This window comes from Myxocyprinus asiaticus, chromosome 22 (assembly GCF_019703515.2).
Source record: "Myxocyprinus asiaticus isolate MX2 ecotype Aquarium Trade chromosome 22, UBuf_Myxa_2, whole genome shotgun sequence".
Classification (NCBI taxonomy): domain Eukaryota; kingdom Metazoa; phylum Chordata; class Actinopteri; order Cypriniformes; family Catostomidae; genus Myxocyprinus; species Myxocyprinus asiaticus.
In genome coordinates this window covers 6,296,302-6,323,490 of record NC_059365.1, presented here as the reverse complement: position 1 = coordinate 6,323,490, position 27,189 = coordinate 6,296,302, and the positions used below count along the sequence as shown (strand labels likewise).

At 36.9% G+C, this 27,189-nt stretch overlaps 2 protein-coding genes, 1 long non-coding RNA gene and 2 other non-coding genes across 7 annotated transcripts in view; all 5 read right to left on the bottom strand.

The window, feature by feature from the left end:
* Nucleotides 1-3,491: 3,491 nt before the first annotated feature.
* LOC127412856 (histone RNA hairpin-binding protein-like) lies at nt 3,492-8,909 on the bottom strand. Its single transcript, XM_051649534.1, has 8 exons — nt 8,771-8,909; nt 7,193-7,315; nt 6,843-6,947; nt 6,641-6,703; nt 5,793-5,942; nt 5,233-5,382; nt 5,015-5,132; nt 3,492-4,855 (listed from the first exon to the last, which is right to left on the bottom strand). The coding sequence occupies exons 1-8, from the start codon at nt 8,824-8,826 to the stop codon at nt 4,796-4,798; spliced, it is 825 nt and encodes a 274-aa protein (XP_051505494.1). The 5' UTR covers nt 8,827-8,909; the 3' UTR covers nt 3,492-4,795.
* A 2,231-nt stretch (nt 8,910-11,140) lies between these two features.
* On the bottom strand, nt 11,141-12,832 carry LOC127412863 (uncharacterized). The gene is made up of 6 exons (XR_007892494.1): nt 12,705-12,832; nt 12,492-12,557; nt 12,142-12,193; nt 11,918-11,966; nt 11,702-11,748; nt 11,141-11,483 (listed from the first exon to the last, which is right to left on the bottom strand). It is a non-coding gene; the product is annotated as an uncharacterized LOC127412863 (long non-coding RNA).
* On the bottom strand, nt 11,816-11,881 carry LOC127413481 (small nucleolar RNA SNORD63). The gene has a single exon (XR_007892599.1). It is a non-coding gene; the product is annotated as a small nucleolar RNA SNORD63 (small nucleolar RNA).
* Nucleotides 12,258-12,456, bottom strand: LOC127413480 (small nucleolar RNA SNORA74). Its single transcript, XR_007892598.1, has one exon. It is a non-coding gene; the product is annotated as a small nucleolar RNA SNORA74 (small nucleolar RNA).
* A 5,680-nt stretch (nt 12,833-18,512) lies between the features above and the next one.
* Nucleotides 18,513-27,189, bottom strand: part of LOC127412838 (inverted formin-2-like) — a 28,197-nt gene continuing 19,520 nt past the window's right edge. For all 3 annotated transcript variants that reach the window (XM_051649501.1, XM_051649502.1, XM_051649503.1), the window contains 3 exons: nt 24,222-24,339; nt 23,980-24,144; nt 18,513-22,224 (listed from right to left, as the gene is read on the bottom strand). In XM_051649501.1, the coding sequence (XP_051505461.1) occupies nt 20,596-22,224; nt 23,980-24,144; nt 24,222-24,339 (1,912 nt within the window). In that variant the 3' untranslated portion in view covers nt 18,513-20,595. The remainder of the gene's footprint in view (nt 22,225-23,979; nt 24,145-24,221; nt 24,340-27,189) is intronic.

Here is a 27,189-nt window from a genome sequence, read left to right as displayed (position 1 = left end):
TCTAGCTGGCCAGCATAGATTTGTTGAAACTGCAGGCATAACTTAATTAAGGATGGGTTGAAATTTAAAAACCAAACAGTAATGATTTGCATTGTATGCCATAGTTTTCCAGCAAACCAAGTTTTGTTGTAAAGAAAGCTTAACATTTAATGAAAAAAACTAAACAAATATTATTTTTGGCATATAGACATACAAAAAATATTTGATAAAAGATTAAATCTTTACAGGGTGAATAAAAATCTGAACTACTATCCCGACTGGACCAGCAGAAAAAAAATCCTTTGTTGAGCCCTGCAATGAAAAACTCTTACACTCATTTAAAGATCACTGTGTAGATTAAAAGAGCTAAATATCACAATTTGGTTAATAAAACTCACTTTCGTCCCACCGTGTGAAGGCAGCAGAAGACAAAATATAAGAGCAGAAATTGCTTAAACTTTCTTTACATTCTTCAGGAATGAGATCTAGAAATATAGTGAGAAATAAATATTTTTTCTCTAATATAAAAAGTCCAAAATTAGAATGCAGCAAAGAGACAAAAAAATAAAAAATAAAAAGACAAGACAAAAAAGTATAGGCCTATAATTATGGTCATAATATAGAGCTGTTGGTGTCAATTTGTAGGCACATCTCTAAGGGTGTTTTTAACAATTCCTGTTTCAGTGGCATGCACAAAATTAAAGGCTTATAACTTGACAAAAAAATTCAAACAAAAAACAAAGAGGATCAAGTGTTTGCTATCATTATAAAGAAAACTTTTCAAAAATGTTAATTATATAGATTATGATAAATTCTGAGAATCTCAGCTAAGAAACTGCTGAAAATCATTAAAAAAAAAAAAAATTGAGCCAAAAATTTACTTTTTTTTATTTTTCTGATTTGACATTATATACCTAAGGGTGTAAATAAGGTGGCTCTGAAAAACTGCTTTTGTTTTGTTCCCAACCGTGTCAACTGTAACAGAGTAAAATTTTGTGTTGATACAACAAAGCAATCAAATTTATCCTAGTGTTCAAAAACATCTCCAAGTGTCCAAAAGCCTCTTCAAACAAATAAAACATAATAATTGTCCATAAGAACTAATTACACATGCAAACACAACAATGACTAAAGGTTTGCATAGCTTGCAGGCATGATTTTAGTAATGAGATTTTACAGAATGAGTTTCATTCTTTGCCATTTGAGTCATCATTGAGTCTGTGTCATGTACTTAGCATAATCTCCTGGTGGCCATATGTAACAGTCACCAATCACCAATCTCTCTGCCCTAATATGGATGACTTTTTGCACCCAATCCGACTGGTTTAGCATTCCATGACACTACATAATTTCCAGTGACGTCATCTGACCCAGGAAAGCTAACGTGTTTTCAGCCAAATTGCAAGATGATCTGGCTATCATTGCAAGATGATAGCCAGATGCTGTGTGCACTGAGCACATTGTGCTTTGTGTCAATTATCTAATGATCTATGCATCCGATTACCTTGTGTGTGGGCTCGTTCAAAAGATAATCGCCTCCTCTAAGTAATGGTATTTGATATTTTATGTTCTGTAAATATTTCGTGAAGTTATAGGCAAAAACGCAGCAAATGAGCAACACCTGTTAACATGAAACATAAATGTCAAAGACATATACTGTACTTAGCTATTACACAATATATTTTTGTCTGTGAGTAAAACAAATAAATTGTATTCTATTCTTTGAGATCTTTTCAACAATATATGACACATGGCTATTTGATGAGTTTGATGTTTTAACTGATTGCTATAATGTGTACAGTGCGAAATTATTAATAAATTATAAAAACAAACACTTCTGATTTGTCTGCAAATTTCAAAGCACTTGTTCATATATATATATAATATATTAATACATTTAAAAAATAAAAAGTTGTATACATTAACATGAATGCACTATGAACTAACATGACCAAACAATTAACCATTTAACTTATGTTAACTAACATTAACAAAGATTAATAAATGCTGTAAAAATATATTAGTCATTGTTAGTTCATGATACCTAATGCATTAATTAATGTTAACGATTTGAACGTTTTTGTAAAGTACAAAGAAAAAAGAAAAGATAAACTAACTGTTAAGAAACCACTTGAAACCGTCCTTGTGATTTAATCCAGTGTTTTGTTTTTAAGTCTTTCCCTGTGTCTGTGTCCACCATCATATTACACAGGTGCTAACAGTCTATCTGTTGTCAACTAACTAGTATCCACTCATCAGTGCGCATGACGAAACCCACAGTTCGATCAGTTATATGAAAACAGCTATTTTAAGGGGTAGGTTGGCGGTTAGTTAGTTAGTTAATCCTCAATTAAGGGCATACTGTATGCCAGAATTATCCTAGCATGAGGAGAGTCCATGAGAGGAGAGATTTCTGTCTCTGGCTGTTTTAAAACCTATTGAGTGGCCTACGTAGGCAGCAGCATTTTTGGGCATTAAGTGCATTGGGAGTCAACAGCATTTTTTGACACCATTTAAATATGATGACCAAAACGACCTCACGAACCTGTGAAGCCCAAATATGCACTTCGTACTTTTGATGCCCATAAATGCTGTCTAGGTAGGCAGCTCACTAGGTTTTGAGACAAGACTGTTTCCCTCACTTTATGTTTGATACTGAAGATTTTGGATAGCATCACGATAGGACAGCTGCAAACATTAGACAGATTTTAATCATTAGGGTTATTTCTGGATAAAAAAATAATAATAATAAAATAAAAAATGATAGACATGCACAAAAAGTCATTTGTAGACAATAAAATATTTCAGAAGGGAGCACAGCTTGTTAAAGGTGCACTCAGTAACTTTTGTCTTTGTGTCATCTTGGACTTACACTGACATCTAGCGGCGTGGATGCAGCATCATTTAAAATCAATAATTTTCAGTATCAGATGCCATTTTAGAAATGTATATTCAGTCAGCCATGATTACTTTAATCAATGACTGAAAGTGTCAAATAACAGGACGGTTACTGAGATTAAGCGAGTAGTATTCGGGTGGTCATGTGATTCTAACATGGCAGCCCCCATGAGGGGACCCTCTCCATGTAGAATAAAACAGCTTTTATAAGGTTACTGATATGACTGGAGTCTTCATTTTAATGCGAGTGCTCATGCAAAATTACAATGAGGAAAACAAATACTGTGTGCACCTTTAAAATCACAATTTAAATACTCCTTGATATTCATAGGTTGTTTTTATGGCAGTGGGAACCCTAAACCATATTTAGTTAACAAATACTTCTTTATTAATGAAACTGGGATATCAGAGACTATTTAAATAAATCTGGATGATATTCATTAGAACCATGCAATAGCTCAAGATAGCAAAAAAATAAAAAATAACATTTGGATTTTTTTCCCCCCATTTAAACCTGGACATTCATTTTTAGGACTTTGAAATAAGAAAAAAGACAAATAAGGATATTCTGCACTATTTCTGTCACTCATATGTAAGCAATCTTAAAACATTGATCATGTTAACACAAAAGGTCAGAATTTTTATTCAGTTTGCCTCAAAATTCTTGAAATAGCCCAGCATTGTTTTTTTTGTTTTTTGCTATACATCTTATTCCTTACACTATAAACAAGATGCCAACATTACATAAAGAAAAATACATTATACAGGATCGATAATGAATGTAAAATATAATCCATGTATACAATGTGAAGCACTGAAATGACAATTATTTGGTCCTTCCAGTTTAATGTTTATTTTCAAAAGGTTCTTAATAAAATAAATGAATAACAATCAAAACGCAATCTAAAAAAACAACAACACCTAAAACCACAAACTAATAACACTTGAAATTTGAAGCGAACCCGCTCTGATTTCACTTTAATTGATAAATACAAGAGAATGTCCACTGAGCAACAAATGGTTTACTACCATACAAAATTAATCAATTTCAAAATATACACATATACATTTTCTTTTGCAAAAGGCTAAAAAGGAGTAGGTGTAAAGAACATATTGAATTCAGTGATGACTAAACCTCTATAAAAAGGATAGTTCACCCAAAAATTAATAATTAACTCACCCTCATGCCATCCCAGATGTGTATGACTTTCTTTTTTTCTACTGAATACAAACGAAGATTTTTAGAAGAATATCTCAGTTCTGCAGGTCCATACAATGTCAGTGAATGGTGACCAAAACTTTTAAGCTCCAAAAACCACATAAAGGCAGCATAAAAGTAATCTACATGACTCAAGTGGTTTAATCAGTCTCTTAAGTGATCCAATCGATTTTAAATGAGAACAGACCAACATGTAACTCCTTTACTATAAATCTTGACATCAGCAGTCTCCCTGGAGATCATGATTCAAGCACTAGGAAGTGTAATCGAGCTTGAAATCATGATCGTTTCTAGAGACTGCAATGGAAAGATGTACAGTAAAAGATTAGTTATAATTTGATCTGTTCTCACACAAAACCAATTGGATCACTTCAAAAGACATGGATTAAACCACTGGAGTCATGCGGATTACTTTTATGTCCTTTTAGGAGCTTCAAAGTTCATTTGCATTATATGGACCTACAGAGCTGAAATATTCTTCTAAAAACCTTTGTTTGTGTTCTGCAGAAGAAAGAAAGTCATACACATCTGGGATGGCATGAGGGTGAGCACATGACAGAATTTTCATTTGGGGGGCGGGGTCACAAAACACCATAAACTGCTGGAAAAATTGAACAATGATAATCAAAATGAAAAGTGAATTAAAACAGTTAGTTTGCTCAGGAGTTCTCTCAAAGAACATCAGAATTTCGATGGTGCTCACGACATTTCAGCATCCTCCAATTTTATCATCTTTTTAGGAGTTCCTGTGAAGGAGTCCTGCAAAACAAGATGATTTGAAATATAAATAATATTTTTTTTTAAAGAAATAGCAAAGAAATGTAAAACAGTAATTAAATGTAATTTTAGTGTTTTCCTGACACCTTTAAGTCATACTGCCCATCCTATTGTGAACATTATTTAAATTAGGCAAATTACCTCTGGCAAAGACAACGATGCTCCATTGGACACTGCATTCTGTGATTCAGTCTCTGTAGTGGCTGAACACTCCACATCCAACTCAAAATCCATGATTTCTCCAAGGTCAATCTCCTCGCTGGAAAAATCAGTCGATTAGTTCTCAACATTCATCTGAATATGATTTTAACATTTCTTTTTTTTTTTTTGGTGGTGGTGTTGGTTATAATAAAACTCACATCTGCTGCAGGTCACTTCCCTCTTCCGCAGGGGGGTCCCACTTGTGAAGACTGACCCGCCATAGTTTAATCTGTTGGTCCCACGAGCGCCGGCTGTATTTCTTGAACTTGTTTGGAGTCTTTGGATGAATACCTGGCTTTCTCAGATGCCTAAATCAAGGGATAGAAATAATCAAACTTAAAGGGATAGTTCACCCAAAAAAAAAAAAAAATTCTGTCCTCATTTACTTTCAAAACTTTCTTTTGTCTGTGGATCACAAAAGGAGATGTTAGCCAGTATGTTCATCTCACTCAACATTCATTTTAATTGCTTGTTTTTCCCCATACAATGAAAGTGAACTGTGACTGGCTAACAATGTGCTGAACATCATCTTTTGTGTTCCACAGAAAAAAGAAAATCATACAGGTTTGAAACAGCATGCAGGTGAGTAAATGATAAAAGGCTGTCCTATAAATGAAATTCAAAACACACAACAGCCATGTTCATTATTGTTAGTATACTAGACTACTTTCAATCTTCATTGCCTTCTATTCTTCTACCAATATGCATTCTCACTTACTTAGGCACTTCTTTTATGTATCTGTCATAAGCGAGAGTGTTTTTCCCATAGTTGATCTGTTTTTGTCTTCTCATGAGTGTGTTCTCATCTGTCTCCATGTCACCTTTAGCAGGAGAGTCTTTGGAATCTCGGGAGTCTCTGGAGTCCGAACTGGGGGAACAAGAAAAGCATGGTTTACAACCAAAGCAAAGGCTGATGTACAGAGACAAATATATTATGATTGATATTATATTGTTGCCCCAACCTCATGCCAAAGGTTGAGGCCAATGCATATTAAACCTTGGATAGCAGAAGGTAACAAAACTAGAGAAATCAACTTTAAGGAGATTTAGAGCGACAGTTCACCCAAAAAAAAAACGAACATTCTCTAATCATTTATTCACCCGCATGCCATCCCAGATGTGTATGACTTCTTTCTTCTGCAGAACACAAACGAAGATTTTTAAAATAAAATCAGCTCTGTAGGTCCCTAAATTGCAAGTGAATGGGGTCCAAAACTTTGAAGCTTCAAAAAGCATATAAAGGCAGCATAAAAGTAAAGACTTGTTCATGATTTCAAACACCTAGTGCTTGACATGAAGATATGGATTTACCCACTACAGTCTCATGGATTACTTTTATGCTGCCTTTATATGCTTTTTAAAGAGTCAACATTTTGGTCACCATTCACTTGCATTGTATGGACTTATAGAACTGAAATATTCTTCTAAAAATCTTTGTGTTCTGCATAAAGAAAGTCAGAAACATTTGGGATGGCATGTGGGTGAGTAAATGATGAGAAAACTTTCATTTTTGGGTGAACTATCCCTTTAGTCACAGAAAGCATAACATGGTTTTTAATCACAAACCTTCCAGATGATGTTTTTCTCTCTCTTTGAGGAACATCTGCAGCGAGAATCCTTCTTCTATAGCTAAAAAAGGGGTACCTCAAATTAAAAATGTATCAAGGCAATCAATTATGTCTGTAAAATTATATTTGCAGAGAAACTGTAAATATTTTAAAGAGTTTCAAATCACATCCTGTATCCAAAATCAAGAGAGGCAACTGACCGATGCATGTCGCAACGGACATTTGTACGCATTTCCTCCGCCTCCACCTCATCGCCCCAGTTCTTTACTCTGGACACAGGTCCGTCACTCTCTGGGGTTGTAAAACTGCATGAAAAAATGACAATATATCAAACTTTGCCTCTCATTTTTTATTAACATTAAACATTATTGTTTATTCAACTGATGCGATTAGATTTCATTTGTGGTGAATATATAAGATTCCAAATGTCAACTGCAATATTTCAAAACAACTCCAGTTGACTCTCTTGAGGAATAAAAATTCTGAAATGCAGTTAAAAACATTATTTAAACTATTTAATCAATAATGAATGAAAAAGGAGGAACTTTACAGGTCTGGTCTGTGTGAACGCTGTGATCTTTGGTCTTTGCCAGCCTCTTCATCACCATGTGATCTCAAACTCCCATCTGCTCCACGTTTCCGACAATTGGACCATCTTGAAGGGCCTTTGTTCCTGTAAGACATGTTGACATGCATTTACACCAAAGAAAGAAAAAAGCTAATCTTACACTGAACATTTGACATGCTACTGTGCACTAAAATGAGCACATGTATTAGAAATATGAACAGGAAATATTGATAACTGCGAAATGCTCAAGCGAATAATTTTTGTAGGGACTTATCCACAACAACTACTTTCTAAAAACTGTTTTAAATATCTCCTACTTAAAAATTTACATAGTCCCCCAGAACAACCAAAAATTCCTTTTCAAATTAAGCTTTAATTATTTCAAGGACCTTTAAAATAACCCGTCAACACACACATGACTGCTTTTCTACGGCAAGTTCCTTAACCCTTGTGTGTCAATTTAAAAAAGGTTACTCAGAGGTCCTTAAAGAACAAAAATATCCCCGTCAAAAAACTGTCATAATAATATTGTATATTAATATTATTTTCCACTTTCAATGACTTAGATCAGTCCTGATCATAACTACCAAATATTCATTACTTTTCAGGATTTTAACCCTTTAAATGCCAGTTTGATTACATAATACAACTGTTGTTTTTTCACAAATTTCTCAACGCACACATACAAAACACACTCTGACATCCATTCCACCCACACAATTGGCCTACAGTGCTCTTGATACAGCAAACAGAAAATAGGAAAAAAGCATGTATTTGCTCCATAGGCTAAACATGAGGAAAATGGCGCCATCTGGTGGAAAATTATAAAAAATAATAATTTTGAAGTCAGGGCTCTGGAATGAAAACATATCACAGAATTCATGATTTTATGCTTTAATGGCACTGGGATCAAATATTGCAGTTTTAATGGATATCAATGGGGACATTTTTGTCCTGAAGGTCCTGAGTGTAACTATTTTGTGTCCACAGTGTATTATAGATGTATTATAGGAACTGAGGTTGAAATATCAAAATTCCCCCAAAAATACACACCTATAGCAAAATGTATGCCGTTGGCTTTAACACAGCCAAAATGATTAAAAATGTCCCGAAGGTCGCACAAGGGTTAAAATCGCAAAATAGGGAGAAAATTTGAGAACACTGAGGTGTAATGGAGTTTTAAGGTCTTAAAACTACTTTTTACTATAGCACAACTTTAGATATAGACCAAGTCTAGACACTCTTATGGCGCTTAAATTGTCATGTTCTGAACACAATACAGTGGACTGGCGGGAGAACTTCAACACGTCTGCAAATATTTCAAACACCTAGTTCTAAAAATAGACTTTACAGTTATACATTACACTTAATTTTAGAGTAGACTGAACGCAAATGATTCAATATAAATGATCACAATAGACTAAAACGGTGCAATTGTAGACAATGCTTTGTTGTTTTGCTATGCTAGCAAACGGCGGTTTCTCGACGGTGCAATAAAGTCTGGAAAACACGAAAACAAAGATAACTACAACTGTCATTCTACCTTTGATGATGTCTTACCCGTTTTCCTCAGTCTTGTGATCATTTTCGTGTCTGTATGTTTGATGTTTGGACATTGCTCTAGGTGAAAATAGCAACCACCACACGAACCAGCAACTCCGGGGTTTGGATTAAACCGCGCCAATGTCCCGCAGTGTACGTCAACATCGAGGTCACGTGACAGCTGGGGCCGGTGCTAATGACGTTTTTCATTGCCGGTCCGCCCTTTTGTGCTGATCTGCAAACTATCCTCAGTAGATTATATCAAAAGTCTATTGTGTGTAGATCTTATAAACTGTGCTGGCGCGTATTATGACGTATACGCTTCTTTCTTCGTCATCTGTTGAAGAGCTTAGTGGCGGGAATACAAACTGACAAGCTCAAAGCCCCAAATCCTCCATTTAAAAATAAAATGGTTTAAAAAGCATTTGGACTCTGCCATACAAATACATTTTATTTGTTAGTTTTCATAATTTTCATATAAATATGACAGAGGAAATCTTCAAATAACGATAAATGCTTGTTAAAAATTACTTTAAATATTAAATGAATGTAATTTGTCAATAAAAATCCCAACATTTAGTGGTAAATGGCTGGTGTGATGTTTAAAATTAAAATAAATGTAATTTGGTTCATCTATAATACTTTACATGTCTAACAGTATGTGGACACTTTCTTCTAGATTTGGCTATTTCAGCTACAGTTGCATAAAACCAAGAATATTGCCACGTAATCTTAGACAATTATTATTATTATTATTATTATTATTATAGGATAATAGTGTCATTGTCTGTGCACAAAGCAAGATCCATAAAGAAGTGACTTACTGAGTCTGGTTTGAAAGAACTTGACTGGCCCACACAAAGCACAGATCTGAACACCTTTGGGATGAATTGGAGCAATAATACCAAATATTCAAGATTAGGGGTGGACCATATCTCATCTTGGTCATAGGATGGACTACACTCTCTTAAAATGGAAAACACAGACGATAAATTAACGGCAAATAAAAAGAACACTTCATCTTGTTCACTTCCTCGGTCAATTCGGGGTGGAAACCCAAAATCATTAATCTTGCAGTTCATACAAAATCCTTTAGTTTTCAACATTGCCCACCAACATTTACTCAGCATACTCAGAACAAGACTTATAGGCTACTACACACAGATAACTAACATTGGCATTTTAGTCATACTGTATAGCCAGAAGGGAACTGGCTCCCCCGGTGAGCCTGGTTTCTCCCAAGGTTGTTTTTCTCCATTAACCAACATCTTATGAGGTTTTGCATTCCTTGCCACAGTCACCTTTGGCTTGCTCATTGGGGGCCTAGAGACAATTTTTAAGGCACGATTTTCAGTCGCGTTATTCATTTAGACTGCACAATTAGGACTTAAAAGACATTACAGTATCATTTTCTGTAAAGCTGATTTAAAACTATGTGCATTGTGAAAAGCACTATACAGGTTACACGCAAAATAACTTTTGGCAAACAGCTATTGTAATGAATGAATGATAAAATACCACCATTTAAAAAATAATCTGCAATTTAAGAAAAACACCCATGTCCTGAGAACACATTCTTTGTACCTCCTAATAAGTTGACTTATGCGTTTATCCCAGTGTGTTTTAATGTTATAAAACTGTGCTGTTCAGTGTGACTTTTAAAAGGTTAGTTCACTCATCATTTACTTACCCTCATGCTATCCCAGATTTGCATGATTTCCTTCTGCTGAACAGAGATTTTTAGAATATTTCAGCTCTGTAGGTCCACACAAAAAGGCAAAATAAATGTAATCTATACGACTCCATTGGTAAAATTGGTGTCTTCAGAAGCGATATGATAGGTTGGGGTGAGAAACCGATCAAGAAAGTCCTTTATCTATGAATCTCTACCTTTGACCAGCCCCAACCAGTAAGTGGCTGAATGTGAAAGTAGATATACACTTAAAATGACTTCTACGGTTTCTGACCTACACCCATCATATCACTTTGGAAGATGTGGATTTAACCACTGGAGTCTTGTGGATCACTTCTATGCAGCCTTTGTGCTTTTTGGACCAGAGTGCTTGTTACCATCCGCTTTCATAGTTTCAGCTATGTTGGTCCTCACATTCTTAATCTTCAGATGCTTTCACCAAAAGTCATAGACATCAGGGATGGCATGAGTGAGGGAAATGAGAACTTATTGAGTGAACTATAGCTTTAATAGGAAGCACCACTACCAATTTCCATTGTATCATTTACAGATTAAAATAAGATTACAACTCTGGGAAACTCACCTACACAAAGCCATGTTTAAAAAAAAAAAAAAAAAAAAAAAAAAAAAGTCTAAAACAAACCTTCAATTACAATTGTTCCACATTTGTCATCCACTTAGAAAAAGAAACCAAGTAAAAGTTCCACTTTTATTTGCAAATTTTAGATATTAAATATCCATATGACAGACACAGTTACATTCATACCATGTATGAACAGTACCCTCCACACACGCAATAAATGGGATAAAACCACTTTACATTAGTCTAGAGTTCCATAATGAACAGTATTCCCCTTAAACAAGTAGTCTTTGATGGGGTTTTTAAAACAATCAATACACATTATGCAAGTGTACGTAGAAAGACAAAACCACTAGTTAACTCAAACACTGCATTTTAAAATGTTTACAGCATTATGAAAATGTATTGAAACACTCAGCAAGAACAGTTGCCATTTGAAAGCTCCTCCGACATCTTTCCTATAACATAAAAGGACATTAAACAAAATAATTTGACATTTAACAAGTTTAAAGTGAACTGTGGCAGGCTTTTTAGTCAGATTTTTGTAGACCGCAACAACAAAAACCTGTGCCAAACCCTGCATTTGCTATCCCAAGATAAAAAGGCATCACAACAGAGGAAAGCTTCTGCCATGATGGTATCAACTTGGGTTACAACATCGAAGTGCAAACGTTACCTGTGCTACAATGACATCGTTGGACCCTTCAACTCCTTGCTCATTTCCTGTAGATGAAATGACAAATTAGAATAAAAACCTAGTTATCAAGTAGATAAATCACAGTAACATGACTGTGATCAGTGATCTTATGTCTGCACATTACATTTAAGAATGATGTGTTAAGGTTCATCACACCACAATCATTAAGTCTCTCAAGAAACATCAGAAGCTTACCATCAAAGAGAAAAAAAGTTATCACAGGTCCTGAGACGCTTTACAGCTGCTGCGGTAGACAGAAAATGCATTGTGAAATACATTTTATACGCACTTCAAAACACATGCGTTAACTGTACTCAGGGGATGAAGGCTCATCATTTTAATAAGCATGATTACACTAACATTATTGCACATTACCTTGCAAGTAAATCACTATCAGAAACCCAAAATTAAACACTTACCATTTCTCACAACTGCCCATTTTGTTCAGTGTACTCTGGGATATTGTGTGACCTGTAACAACAATCATGATTACATTCCAGATCACACCAGAAACTATAATATAACCTTTGATTTGACTGTTCGCCCCCAGACTAGGGCTGCCCCATTTTGTGAGCTCAGCCCGCTCTCAGAAGGCATGGCATGACCGGTGCTGAACATCAGGATTCACTAAAACAGCAAAAGCAGATGGAGCACAAACGGCAGTGCCTTTCTCTTCCAGCAGAGTAACACTAGCTCAGGCATGGGAAAGGCCTGTACAGCTGACTGCCGCCGGGCTTTGAGCAAAACATATGAAAGAAAACCAACTTACATCACGTGCCAGTAATAGTAGTTGTGGATTTTTGCGTTTGAAGTAAGTTCAATCATATTCAGCCACCTTAAAGTGAAAAATAAACGCAATATAAACAAACTTAAGCAGTGTTGCTTTTATCATGCGCACTGAACAACTTAGACTCGCGAGTAGCATTTGACGAAATATGTTTATAGTTTACATCTGGCTAAAACATAAAGTTCGCCAAATTACCTTCTTGTGGCCAGTTCTCATTCTTCTGTGTTCTGGTAACACTCCTCCACCGTGCCATTATAACATGAGAGACTGTGCTGAGCAGCGCGACGGTATTTATACCACTGCTACGCACCATAGAAGAAGAGCAAGGAGGCCTTCACGTGCTGTGGTGATGCCCGATTCGAATGATTTGTTCATTTGAATCGATTCATCTGAATGATTCGGTCAAATCGGTTCGCAGTGTTGGATCGCTCAACGAAAGGATATTTATAACTTTATTGTAAGTTTAGGAGTAAAACAGGAGTAAGTTAGGATAAATGAACACAACGCACACATATTATTAACCCTTGTGCCGTCGGGACATTTGTGTCTGTTTCATGTTTTTTTTTATTTATTATTTTGGCTGTGTTAATGCCAACGGCATACCTTTTGCTAAAGGTGTGTATTTTTGGGGGAATTTTGATATTTCAACCTCAGTTTCTATAATACATCTATAATACACTGTGTACTCAAAATAGTTACACTCAGGAACTTAAGGACAAAAATGTCCCCATTGAAACCCAATAAAACTGCAATATTTGATCCCAGTGCCATTAAAGCATAAAATCATGAATTCTGTGATATGTTTTCATTCTGGAGCCCTGACTTAAAAATTATTATTTTTGTAACTTTTTCCACCAGATGGCGCCATTTTTCTCATGTTAAGCCTATGGAGCAAATACATGCTTTTTTCTTATTTTCGGTTTGCACTGCAGGCCAATTGTGTGGGTGTGTTTTGTATGTGTGTACTGAGAAATTTGTGTGTGTGTGTGTGTGTGTGTGTAAAAAACAATAGTGCCATTATGTAAACAAACTGGCATTTAAAGGGTTAAAATCCTGAAAAGTAATGAATATTTGGTAGTTATGATCAGAACTGATGTTGGTTAAACACTAATTCAGTGAAAGTGGAAAATAATATTAATATATAATATTATTATGGCAGTTTTTTGACGCAGACATTTTTGTCCTCTAAGGACCTCTGAGTAACGTTTTTAAATTGACGCACAAGGGTTAAGCATCACTAATTGCTTTGATGATAATTTGTAGGTGAACCTGGAAGGCTTATTCGCCATGGGTTCGCTCTGAAATTTCAGGCAGAAATGTGAAGCTTATAATTTAATAAAAGCACTTTTTTCTGTACATTTTTCTGTTAAAACTCATTTATTATTTGAGCTCCGAACGAACTGATTCCTTAAAATGAATTGGACATCCCAGTGCTCCTCCCCTCCCGAGGATAGCGTGGTGTGCTCGTTTCGTCATTTGGAAATGTTTTTACACTAAAAGTATAATCGTTTAATTAAATCATTTCAAATGATTGGTACGCTATTCTGACGTTACAAATATACCATAATAACTATCAGATAGTGTGATATGGTGTGAGGCTGTACTAAGACCTAACCCTACCCCAAAACTATGCGAATATAGCATTGGTAGCACATCCTGATTGGTAGCATATATATTCAGGACACAGGTCCTACCCCACTCGGCACCCTAGGTGAGACCCTCCAGCACAAATTAACACATAATTAAATACATTCCAAAGTGTATAAACTCAAACTAGCAAAACATTAATTAAAATAATGTTGGGAAGAAATATGCAAGTGCATGTTATGGCTTCTTAAGTAGGCATCATAAATGGGTATTACTATATAGAGGAATAACTTTTATGTAAAGTGCAGGTAAACCAAGTAAAATGGTCAAAGATGTTCTAAATAAAAAAAAAAATATGCAAAGATCCTAAAGATATATGCAAACTGTACAGTATATTTCACAGCAGGCACATTTATTGGCTTTCATCATTACTGGGAAGTCTGGGACCCATCAAGTACACAATCTGTTGTCTACTTATTTACTTATTTAAAATTATTTATTTTATTTATTCATTTATTAGTTTTGCAAAAACAGCACCAAAGCATTCACTTCTGGTGATTTTAGGAGCATCATTTGAACATTTTCTTTAGTACCCTATGCAGTATATTGTGTAGCATTAATGAGTGGACTAAAACATATTTTAATGTGATGTAATGTGAAACCATTTTCACATTACACAGCACAAGTTGAAGTTATCACTTTTCTCAAAAGTTTGCTGTGGCAGTATCACGGTACAGTGATGGTACAATATGGTAAAACCTTGGTATTTTTATTATATACAGTAGGCCTATTTCATGGTATTTACACTGGTGGCCAAAAGTTTGGAATAATGTACAGATTTTGCTGTTTCGGATGGAAATTGGTACTTTAATTCACCAAAGTGGCATTCAACTGATAACATAGTATAGTCAGGACATTACTGATGTAAAAAACAGCACCATCACTATTTGAAAAAAAGTCATTTTTGATCAAATCTAGACAGCAGCCATCACTCCAACACCTTATCCTTGAGTAATCATGTTAAATTGCTAAATTTGGTTCTAGAAAATCACTTACCATTATATCAAACGCAGTTGAAAGCTATTTGGTTCATTAAATGAAGCTTAACATTGTCTTTGTGTTTGTTTTTGAGTTACCACAGTATGCAATAGACTGGCATGTCTTAAGGTCAATATTAGGTCAAAAATGGCAAAAAAGAAACAGCTTTCTCTAGAAACTCATCAGTCAATCATTGTTTTGAGGAATGAAGGCTATACAATGCTTTCATACAAAGGTGTACAGTACAGTCTTCAAAGACAAAGGACAACTGGCTCTAACAAGGACAGAAAGAGATGTGGAAGACCAGATGTACAACTAAACAAGACGATAAGTACATCAGAGTCTCTAGTTTGAGAAATAGATGCCTCACATGTCCTCAGCTGACAGCTTCATTGAATTCTACCCGCTCAACACCAGTTTCATGTACAACAGTAAAGAGAAGACTCAGGGGTGCAGGCCGTATGGGAAGAATTGCAAAGAAAAAGCCACTTTTGAAACAGAAACACAAAAAGAAAAGGTTCGAGTGGGCAAAGAAACACAGACATTGGACAACAGATAATTGGAAAAGAGTGTTTTGGATCTTAACCCCATTGAGCTTTTGTGGGATCAGCTAGACTGTAAGGTGCGTGAGAAGTGCCCGACAAGACAGCCACACCTATGGCAAGTGCTACAGGAAGTGTGGGGTGAAATGTCACCCGAGTATCTGGACAAATTGACAGCTAGAATAACAAGGATCTGCAAAGCTGTCATTGCTGCACATGGAGGATTTTTTGATGAGAACTCTTTGAAGTAGTTTAAGAAGTTCTGATTTTTTTTTTCTTCAAATTGTAATAGTAATTTTTCATGTTATTAATGTCCTGACTATATATTGTGAACAGTTGAATGCCACTTTGGTGAATAAAAGTACCAATTTCTTTCCATAAGAGCAAAATCTGTACATTATTCCAAACTTTTGGTTGCCAGTGTATATGGAAGGCTATTCCAAAGAATATGTCCAAAAAGCATGGTACTGGTTTGGTAATTTTGGTACTTTTAAGCACTTTCATGTAATGTAAGTTTTTTGATACACTTTTATTTAGAAAGTATCTTTACCTGCACTAGACTATCATTCACAGGCTGCACTCGCACATTATCTACATCGCTGGTAAACGATTGAATGCAGCTGCAGATATTGTTTCAGAATTATATTAGTATATATTCACTTATTAGTATATATATATATATATATATATATATATATATATATATATATATATATTAGTATATATTCACTATATTAGTATATATTCACTTCATTCAGCGTTGTTTTTGCTCTCTGTATTCTAAAGCATCCCGTTACTGTTTTACTGCATGACATTGTGACACCGGTCATGCCATGCCTTCCAATGTCATTGGGAAGAACCGACTCAAAAGACTGATTAATTCACGCATTGGGCATCCAGGGGCGGATTATGACTAGCAAGGGCCCCGGGGCCAATTTTCTTTTAGCCCCCCGCCCCTTCCTTTTTTCCAACCACTTAAGCCAAGTTATTTTTGTGTCATGTTTAATTCAGCGCATGCCAACCAGTTATCGCGAAAAAGTTTTTTAGCATTTTTAATCAGGTTTTGTGTGAACATTTCTTAACTTTTGGCAGTCAGATCAAATAACGAGTCAAGAAAAAGATATTAAGAATTGTGGCCATGATTACTTCTGGTTCATTCTTTACATTGGAAATGGAAAGTGAAATAAGCTTTTTGCATTATAGGATACAGGATTCTTTGCTGTGCACTCTTTTACTGCACATTTTTACAAATAAAGCAGGTCATGTATGTCTTCCATGGACCCCAGAAAATGTGCATGCAGTGCACAGTATACATACTGCAGAAATGGTAAGAGCAGTATGGTAGTATGCTATTCCCATGTGACAGGAACACGTTATTTGACATTTTAATTCCCAGAGATTGCACATTCGGCCACATTCAGCATTTGCTGAATTGCAATAGGACTGGAAAGAAGACATGCATCAACCAGTTTGACCTAACAAAGCACCGTTGAGTTGCTTGCCTCCAACTTGGACCTATTTTGTTCTACACATGCAAAGCTTCACTTGAAGCAACATCACAATTCCCCCAGCATAATGATGTCACTCACATGGATTCATCAAACCAGCAACACACTGAATGACATCTGGGTGCATGGATACACAGACAGAACCAGTTTATTGCTTTTGCCAAGAGTTCTGGCGTCATTATGTGCTATAAAAGGACCTTTCCCACTGAGACCCCCAGACTACCATCTTCCCCATCCCCTCTCCCACTGTTCTGCTGCGGATTCTTGACCATGCCCAAAGCATCACCATGACAACGTTTACAAGTTGGGAGTGACTGTGTCAAGATATGGGGATGAGGGTATAGGGGCCTTTGAGTGCAACAGAAGGGCATCAAACAATGAGCCGTTAATGAAGACAGCAAAATGGGAGGAAGTTTCAGGACCTTGAAAATGAGCCAGTCTGGTTAATTTGCCCACCCTGATCCCACCAGTTTGGCAAAGTCATTAATGGAATGATAACGATAAACAATTAGACTGTTATAGGTATAAATGAAGATACACTCACTGAGCACTTTATTGGGAACACCTGTACACCTACTTATTCATGCAATTATCTAATTTGCCAGTCATGTGGCTGCAGTGCACTGCATAAAATCATGCAGATACGGGTCAGGAGCTCCAGTTAATGTTCACATCAATCATCAGAATGGGGAAAAAATGTGATCTCAGTGATTTCGACCGTGGCATGATTGTCAGTGCCAGACTGGCTGTTTTGAGTATTTCTGTAACTGCTGACCTCCTGGGATTTTCATGCAAAACAGTCTCTAGAATTTACTCAGAACTGTGCCAAAAACAAAAAACATCCAGTGAGCCGCAGTTCTGTGGACAGAAACGCCTTGTTGATGAGAGAGGTCAACGGAGAATGGCCAGACTGGTTTGAGCTGACAGAAAGGCTATGGTAACTCAAGTAACCCCTCTGTATAATTGTAGTGAGCAGAATAGCATCTCAGATTGCACAACACGTCGAACCTTGAGGCGGACGGGGTACAACAGCAGAAGACCACGTCAGGCACTTTATTAGGACCATAGTGTTCCTAATAAAGTGCTCAGTGAGTGTAAGTGTCTGATTAAAGTCCCAAGACCACTGTTAGATCAGCCAACATAAAGCATACTTAGTGCACCTAAGTAAACATAAAACATTCACAACCAACTTAACTTTTGTAATATAACATTACAGTGTAAAACTGGATTTTCAATGACAAAAAGTGCAAGACAGGACTTGATTTTATCTGAAAGGAATTGATTGGATTGTAAAAAGAGGGTGTTTAATATCAATATTCTGTCGTTATTTACTTTTATTGCTGTATCCTCTGTTACACAGTATTAAATGGCACTGCATTAACAATTGGCACATCTTCACAGTAGCCTAAAACAATGCCTGACAAGCCATTTGAGTCTTGGTAAACAAACCAATACTAAGCGCAGCCTTTGTTATGACAGTCAAGAAGGATAGTCATTTCAGAAGCGAGCGAGTTGATACATTTTGATGAAAGACAGCCAAGACAATCATCTTTTTTCTTTGGAATAACAATATGGTGAGGAACATGTATTGAGAAGTAAAACAGGGTTAATTTTGATTTTTATACTCACTTTAAAGTCATTCCTGCTTTCTATTTCTTTAAAAGAAGCAAAAATCTAGGTTACAGTAAGGTACTTACAATGGAAGTCAATGGGGCTTATTTTTTGAGGGTTTACAGGTAGAAAAGTGAAGCTTATATTTTTATAAAATCACTTGCATTAATTCTTCTGTTAAAACTGTTCTAGGCGGATGAAGGTTATGTCGCTATGGCAACAAAGTTGTACAATTGGAAATAACTTTACACAGAAAAGGTTAGTTAGTGATTTTGTACTGACATACAGAAGGGCTAACCTTCAATTCATTCTTTATTTCAAATTCTTATTTACAAATACAAATATTAAAGAGGGCATCAATGTTTTCAATTCTGTTAATTTAACATTTCTTTAACACAAAACACATAAAAATACAGCAGATTACCCCGGAGACTATTTCTGCAAGCATTGAAACTCATTCATCTTTAAAGTGCATCAAAGTGAGGGAACCCAACCTGTACAGATGCAGGCATAATGCATTTTGCTTCACCATATTTGCTTTGGGATCTTGTATTGTACATTTTAACTGATCACATGTCGATTTCTACTCACTATTTTGTACCCAAATGCAAAATACACAGTCAATTTGACCTGGGCAATTTAAGGTCAATTAGACCACAGAGGACTGTATTACACGAGAATTCAGTTTTCAGTCATTTACTATAGGATCTATTTGCTTCGACACTGAATAAAATGTCTCGTGATAGCAAGCTAACATTCTAGCAAAAACATTGCAAGGCAAACGCTTTAAGTTAGATATAAAACAAAGTTGTTGTAAGAAGGTTCTCGGAGGAATTATGTTCAACTTCCCCTTCTGAGGTGCGCTGTTACCTGCACAGGGCACACAAGTGTTCAGAGGTAGAGTATGCAGAAAGAGACAGTACTGGATGAGTTTCTCCCAATAGTTTCAACTTTAATGAGAATCAAAGTCTTGAAAAATTGGAGATTCTGAATGAGTGGAGAACTCTGAAAGTAGCGGTCATTCTGCCCGGGATCCCTTACAGTGCATTGTGTACTGTCCATTCTGAGCGGACACAATGAATAGCTTCTTTTATTTAGTGGCATTTTGGAAGGAGAACACAGTTTGAGTTGACAGTTCACACAAAAACATTAATGTCCACTATCGGAAATCCATTAGTTTTCTACATCATATATTCAAAGGAATAGTTCACCCAAAGATGAGAATTATGACATTATTTACTGACCGTCATGTCATTCCAAACCCATATGACTTTGTTCTTTCCGTGGAACACAAAAGGAGGAATTCTGAATTATTTACTGGTCACTCTTTTCCATGGAATAACAATAAATCGGTCCTGAACCTTGCAAGCTTCAAAAAGGCGCAAAAGCTTTATAACAAAACTAAGTCAGTGAGTTGAACAGATGACTCGACACACTTTTTTTGTGAACGGGATCAGCTATTTCATTGAAAAGATCAGACTCCGAAGAATGCTTCGTTCTTGTTTCATTTGTATGGCTTCAGAAGCGCACAAGTCATACTGACTACTTTAATGATACTTTAATGAGCTCTTGCATCCTTTTTGAAAGCTTCAATCTTCATCGTCTTAACTGCATGGAAAAGAGTGATCAGTCACATCAGATTCTTCAAAATGTATTTTGCGTTCCACTGAATAAAGACTGACATACAGATTTGGAAAAACATGATGGCAAGTAAAACTACAGAATCATTATTTTTGGGTGAACCCATCCTTTAATTTAGATGCTTATGCATGCTACTCGAAGAGTTCAAGCAACCAAATATTATCTCCACATGGGTTGGGCAGCAGGTCTGGGAAATTTAGGGCCTGGGATTCGGGAACCCAGGCTCTTGGTGAAGGCAGACTCTGGACTCTTGGCGGTCTTGGCTTTGGCTGCACTGATTATGGCCGTGCGAATTGTCTTTGCGGTAGTAGCAGCGGTTGGACTATGTATAGCGTGGGCTGTCTGGGAGTCCGAATTGGGCGCTAGCCGTTTGGACACGCGTAATGGCGAGCCACGAACAAACGGCTCGCGACATCGGTCCTTGTCCTGGTTCACAGTCTCATTGGCGTTATGCTTTTGTTTCATGTAAGACTGGGCATTCGCCTTTTGTCGTGCACTGGCATTTTGTTTGAGTTCATTTTGGACGGCGTTGAATCGCGTGATTAGCGTTGAGCGGACAGACGTGGAACGAATAGGGGAAGGACGCGATACATTACTAGCTGACAAACCATCAGCAGGAACTGGCTCCGCCTTAGTGCGCACCCTTGGAATGCCACTACTATTCGAAGCCCCTCCACGAGGTACAAGTCCTCTTTTAGTTGGTCCTCGAGTGGGCGTTTTTATCGTACGTGAATTCTCCTTAGCATGCGGCGAGCTAGCACCATCCCTCTCCTCAGCTTCTCGCTCTTTTTTCCATTTAGAGCAGTGATTAGTTGCAGGGCGCACTACAGTTGGCGAAAGGCTCTCGTATGAGCGGAGGCCACTCACTAGGGTGTGGCACTCAAGTGTCTCGCCAACTCGTGGGTAAACGTGGCTTCTATCTGGGCTAGAGGGCTCAGGTTCACGGGTAAGCGGCGGACTAGCGTCAACAGGGCAAGAGGCGTTCAACAAAGTCTCTCCCAACAGACTTGTGGTGGTTTCAGCATCTGTCTGTGGCGTTACTCCTCTTTCAGATGGAGTCTCTTTGCCGTTCTCACAATCCTGCTTCTCAGCGTCCTCTGAAGCCTCTGTTGCTATCTGCGTCAGCCTTTCACAGGCTTCTTGAACCTGTTTCTCAACTTTCAAAACATTGTTAGAGGATAGTCCTGTGAGCGGCAAGACATTCGCTACCCCCTCCTGATGTGACGTGATACTTGTTTTTCCTAAAGCAACAAAAGTGCTATCACTGGGGACTGTCCTTGTATTCAACGTAGAATGGCTTTTCATACCGTTTGGTGTAGCCATTGCGCCTCGCTGAAGGCCACACGTTGAATCTGTGCCTAACAAACACTGACCTTCTTTTAGTTCTATGTTTAAACCTTGTTCAATTTGTTCAGCGGCACTCTTGCATAGTAAATGTCTTCTTAGCTCTGAATCTTTACTAAATCCTTCAGGACTAAGAGCATGAAGGCTTTCGCTCTCTGAGTTGAAATGCTGCTGGTCAGATTTCATATTTCTCTCGTCAGAGTACAGGATGTACTGAGAGTGTTTGCGGAGACTGCGACGGGTCCCAGTGTAACTTAAGCTTCTCTGTAGGGCGTGATCAAGGTCGTCCGATTCGCACTCCACTTCCAGACTGGTGCACAGGGCCAGGGAACGACGCTTTTCTACTTCCAGACCGGTGCACAGGGCAAGGGAACGACGCTTTTCCACGTTCTCACGCTCACGTGCCACACGCCGCTGCTCCTGTAGCTCCCTTTCTTTATTCTCCTGAGAGGAAAAGAAATCATTTGATAGTTTATTGGCAGGCTATTCAATTTCATCAGTTCAAAAAACACATGCCACAAACCGAACTAACTACATTTATCCATTTGTTGTATTATCTTGCTGGTACCACAGTTATTGAAATCATTTAATTAGAATGAATATTATTACGTTCACTTTGTTACGGTGTATGCATGGGCGTTATATTGAATAGTCACAATAATTGTGATGATTTTAAAATGTAACATATGCAACATTGTGAATATTGCAATATTTTTAATTTGCTTTTGAAAAAGGAATGAAAAAGGAATATTTCAGTTTCAATAAAAGTTAAGCTCAATAGACAGCATTTGTGGCATAATATTGATTACCACAACAATTTATTATGACTTGCCCCTCCTTCTCTTAAAAAATAAAAAAAAAAATCTTGGTTACAGTGAGGCACTTAGTACAATGGAAGTGAATGAGGCCAATCTGTAAACGTTAAAATACTCACTATTACAAAAGTATAGCCACAAGACGTAAACAATGTATTTTAACATGATTTTAGTGTGATAAAATCACTTACTAACCTTTTCTGTGTAAAGTTAAAGCCAATTTTGCAACTTCGTTGCCCTGACAATGTAAAGTCAACAAACTCTAAAACCCTAAAAATTATGTTTTTAAAAACTTTACAGCTCAAACAATTCATGAGTTTTAACAGAAGAATTAATGTAAGAGCATTTAAAAATTAAAAGCTTCACATTTCTGCCTTTAAACCCTCCAAAATTTGTCCCCATTCACTTCCAGTGTAAGTATCTCACTCTAAAATCCATTTTAGATTTTTTTTTAAGAAAAGGAGGGACGAGTGACTCCAGCCAGGTCTCCCAAGCAACCAAATTGGCCCGGTTGCTAGGGAGGGTAGAGTCACATGGGGTAACCTCCTCGTGGTCGCTATAATGTGTGGTTCTTGCTCTCAGTGGGGCACGTGGTGAGTTGTGCGTGGATGACGTGGAGAATAGCATGAAGCCTCCACAGGCGCTATGTCTCTGCGATAACGTGCTCAACAAGCCACGTGATAAGATGCACGGATTGACTGTCTCAGACACGGAGGCAACTGAGATTCGTCCTCCGCCACCCGGACTGAGGTGAGTCACTACGCCACCACGATGACTTAGAGCGCATTGGGAATTGGGCATTCCAAATTGGGAAGAAAAAAAAAGAAAAAAAAGGAGGGACAAGTCTAAATAACTTTTTGTGGTAATCAACATTATGCCACAAATGCTACCGATTAAGCTTAACTTGTATTGAACCTGGAATAATCCTTTAAGTTTCCTAAAGACCATGCTGTTAAGACTAATTTTGCAATCCTTCCCTGTATCGCAACTTGCAAGTAAGAACGTTAAACTGCAAGATGTTTTAATAGCATCTCTGATTTAAACGTAGAATCGGGAAGTTTGATTCTTTTAATGATTTCAATGAATTGTTTAAAAACTCGACAATTCATTTGCGTAATCACTAAAAGATTCATGGAAGTAATTTTTCATATATTAAGATGTTGTATATATAATAAACACTGTACTATGTTGCACTGGTGCATAATAAAATAAATAAATAAAATAATTCTTCCTTGAGTTCATTTAGCTTTTTTCAGACATTTCAGATCAAATATAGAAATGTCAAGACATACAGTAAATAAAATTTTGTCAAAAGACTGAAAATATCAAGATATAAACTTTTGTAGCTATTATGTAGTAGAAAAACACAAGGTAGCATGCTCACCAGCACGGCTCTTTGGAATCGCTGGCAGAAGCACTGGAAGATACGACAGGCCTCCTCTAGTTTGAAGGAATTCTCATCTTCACAGAAGAACTCCATGAGGGCTTTACTAGTGTTTTGTAAGATTTCCACCTCACCCATAGCTTCCTTCAGCCTCACCTCTGCCACCTGAACAAAGAAATTATGAACTTACATATTGAATTTTAATATCAATTATTTGCATCTGGAAGTCAATGGGCGCATACCTCCAGAAAAGTTCTCGTCTGTTGCTCGATTTCAGTGTCGGTCTGAGCTCTGATTCGGAGTTTGGCAACTCTACTCCGCAATCGTGATAGATCCTCTGCCACAGACTCTTCTGATAACCTAACCAGAAAAAAAACAACAAAAAAAAAACCAGATGATTATACATTTTTTTTTATATCTGTCCTCAGTGGTTTATATAACAAAGTGTGCTACTCGTTTTTTGGCCACAGCTTATGAATCCCACGAAGCATGTCAAGAAAATGTGCAGGTCATGTTTAACTCCAAAATCAAAAGAAAAACAAAAACTTAACAGGCAGTACAACAAATGGTACCTTGCTGTATAAATACTCGATTTGAATCTATTAAAACTTTTAAAGTTTTGCAAAGTTTTCTGTGATTAATCATGGTACATTAAAACAAACATTAAAATATAATCATAAATATATTTACTTTATACTTTGTCTCAGAGAAATTGGTTATTTTAATTATTTAAACATGCACGTTAAAATATTCAGTTGTTTTGCAAACAGAATTAATCAGACCCATTTTACAGATATAAATCTTTGATACAACTATATGTATACATCCCATAAAATCAGTGGAAATGTTGTAATTAAATGTTGAGCAAAATGTTCTGACGTTTTCCAGTAGACTTTAATTATAAGATCAAATGGGCAGATTCAATTTAGAGAGATTTATTGGCAAAAGAAATTATTGGTGTACTTTGCCAATGCAGTTTTAGACACTATAATACAGATATAAAACAAATTGAATGCTGAGGTTTAATTTGCTGAAGTTTAAAATCTCAAAACTATTATTTTCACTGAATGCCGTTCAGTCTCTATTGTGCACACGTTGGGTCTCTTTTAGGCGATTTCGCTTTCAACACTGGTTCAGATGACAGTGAGTGAGTGTTTTCGGGTGATGCCAAGAGATATGGCAGTTTGCCCGTATCTCTCCCACACCTGGCTCACCATTGTGGGTGAAGACTCCATTCTCCATACAGTAAATCTGCTCCCGTGTTCACTATGCACATGATATGCAATGGCAGAATGGAAAAGCTTGCACTGCACCACACAATCAGTTTCTGTGCTAGTATGTGCAATCGAGCATGTACCTCCTGAAAATGTAAATGTATCAATTTTAGCCATAGGAAGTGGGGTAAAACATAAGTTTAAGGAAGGACAAAAAATGGATACTGCATTAACTGCCTTTTTTTTTTTAACCTGTTAAACTAGGGGTGGGAAAAGTATTTTGGCACAGGGGCCACGTCGTGCTTAAAGTAGTGCATGGGGGGCCACAGAAAAAGTTGTAAACTCAATTTTCTGAAGTGTATATGTGACTAATGGGACAATTCTACAATTGCCTAAAGTATTGTATTGCTCTACATAAGGCAGATACTTTTCTATCAGCCATTAAAAAATAATGAATATTTTTTGAATATGAATATTATGCTCCACCTGAATAAAGGCGGAGCATAATTATAAATTATTATTTTACCATCTCTACTTCAATTTATTATTCAAATGAACACTCTGTACATCAGGAATCTGTTTTAATAATAAATAAATATAAAATGGAAAATTTTAGAACTTTTAATGTTTGTTGCAAAGTGGGCCAGTTTACTTCTTTTATTCTCAAAACATTACCATTTACGTGCTAAAACGGTCATGATGCGGGTCTCGTCAATAGTTTGTCCACCAATGGTTTAGCTTTCAATTTAGCACACAAATGAATAAAACAGGAGCAGGTCTATGATAATCGATTACTGCAAGATTTAAACTAAAATACAGGGGCGAGGGACTTCAACATTTCAAAATTGCACAAATAAAAAAAAATACATACAGGTGCATCTCAATAAATTAGAATGTCGTGGAAAAGTTCATTTATTTCAGTAATTCAACTCAAATTGTGAAACTTGTGTATTAAATAAATTCAGTGCACACAGACTGAAGTAGTTTAAGTCTTTTGTTCTTTTAATTGTGATGATTTTGGCTCACATTTAACAAAAACCCACCAATTCACTATCTCAAAAAATTAGAATATTTAGACATGCCAATCAGCTAATCAACTCAAAACACCTGCAAAGGTTTCCTGAGCCTTCAAAATGGTCTCTCAGTTTGGTTCACTAGGCTACACAATCATGGGGAAGACTGCTGATCTGACAGTTGTCCAGAAGACAATCATTGACACCCTTCACAAGGAGGGTAAGCCACAAACATTCATTGCCAAAGAAGCTGGCTGTTCACAGAGTGCTGTATCCAAGCATGTTAACAGAAAGTTGAGTGGAAGGAAAAAGTGTGGAAGAAAAAGATGCACAACCAACCGAGAGAACCGCAGCCTTATGATTGTCAAGCAAAATCGATTCAGGAATTTGGGTGAACTTCACAAGGAATGGACTGAGACTGGGGTCAAGGCATCAAGAGCCACCACACACAGACATGTCAAGGAATTTGGCTACAGTTGTCGTATTCCTCGTTAAGTCACTCCTGAACCACAGACAACGTCGGAGGCGTCTTACCTGGGCTAAGGAGAAGAAGAACTGGACTGTTGCCCAGTGTTCCAAAGTCCTCTTTTCAGATGAGAGCAAGTTTTGTATTTCATTTGGAAACCAAAGTCCTAGAGTCTGGAGGAAGGGTGGAGAAGCTCATAGCCCAAGTTGCTTGAAGTCCAGTGTTAAGTTTCCACAGTCTGTGATGATTTGGGGTGCAATGTCATCTGCTGGTGTTGGTCCATTGTGTTTTTTGAAAACCAAAGTCACTGCACCCGTTTACCAAGAAATTTTGGAGCACTTCATGCTTCCTTCTGCTGACCAGCTTTTTAAAGATGCTGATTTCATTTTCCAGCAGGATTTGGCACCTGCCCACACTGCCAAAAGCACCAAAAGTTGGTTAAATGACCATGGTGTTGGTGTGCTTGACTGGCCAGCAAACTCACCAGACCTGAACCCCATAGAGAATCTATGGGGTA

Coding starts and splice junctions, on each gene's coding strand:
- LOC127412856 (XM_051649534.1), bottom strand. CDS start 8,826: ATGTCCAAACATCAAACATACAGACACGAAAATGATCACAAGACTGAG. Junction 6,948..7,192: donor CGTTCACACAGACCAGACCT/GTAAAGTTCCTC, acceptor TTTTTCATGCAG/TTTTACAACCCCAGAGAGTG. Junction 4,856..5,014: donor CATCGTTGTCTTTGCCAGAG/GTAATTTGCCTA, acceptor CTTGTTTTGCAG/GACTCCTTCACAGGAACTCC.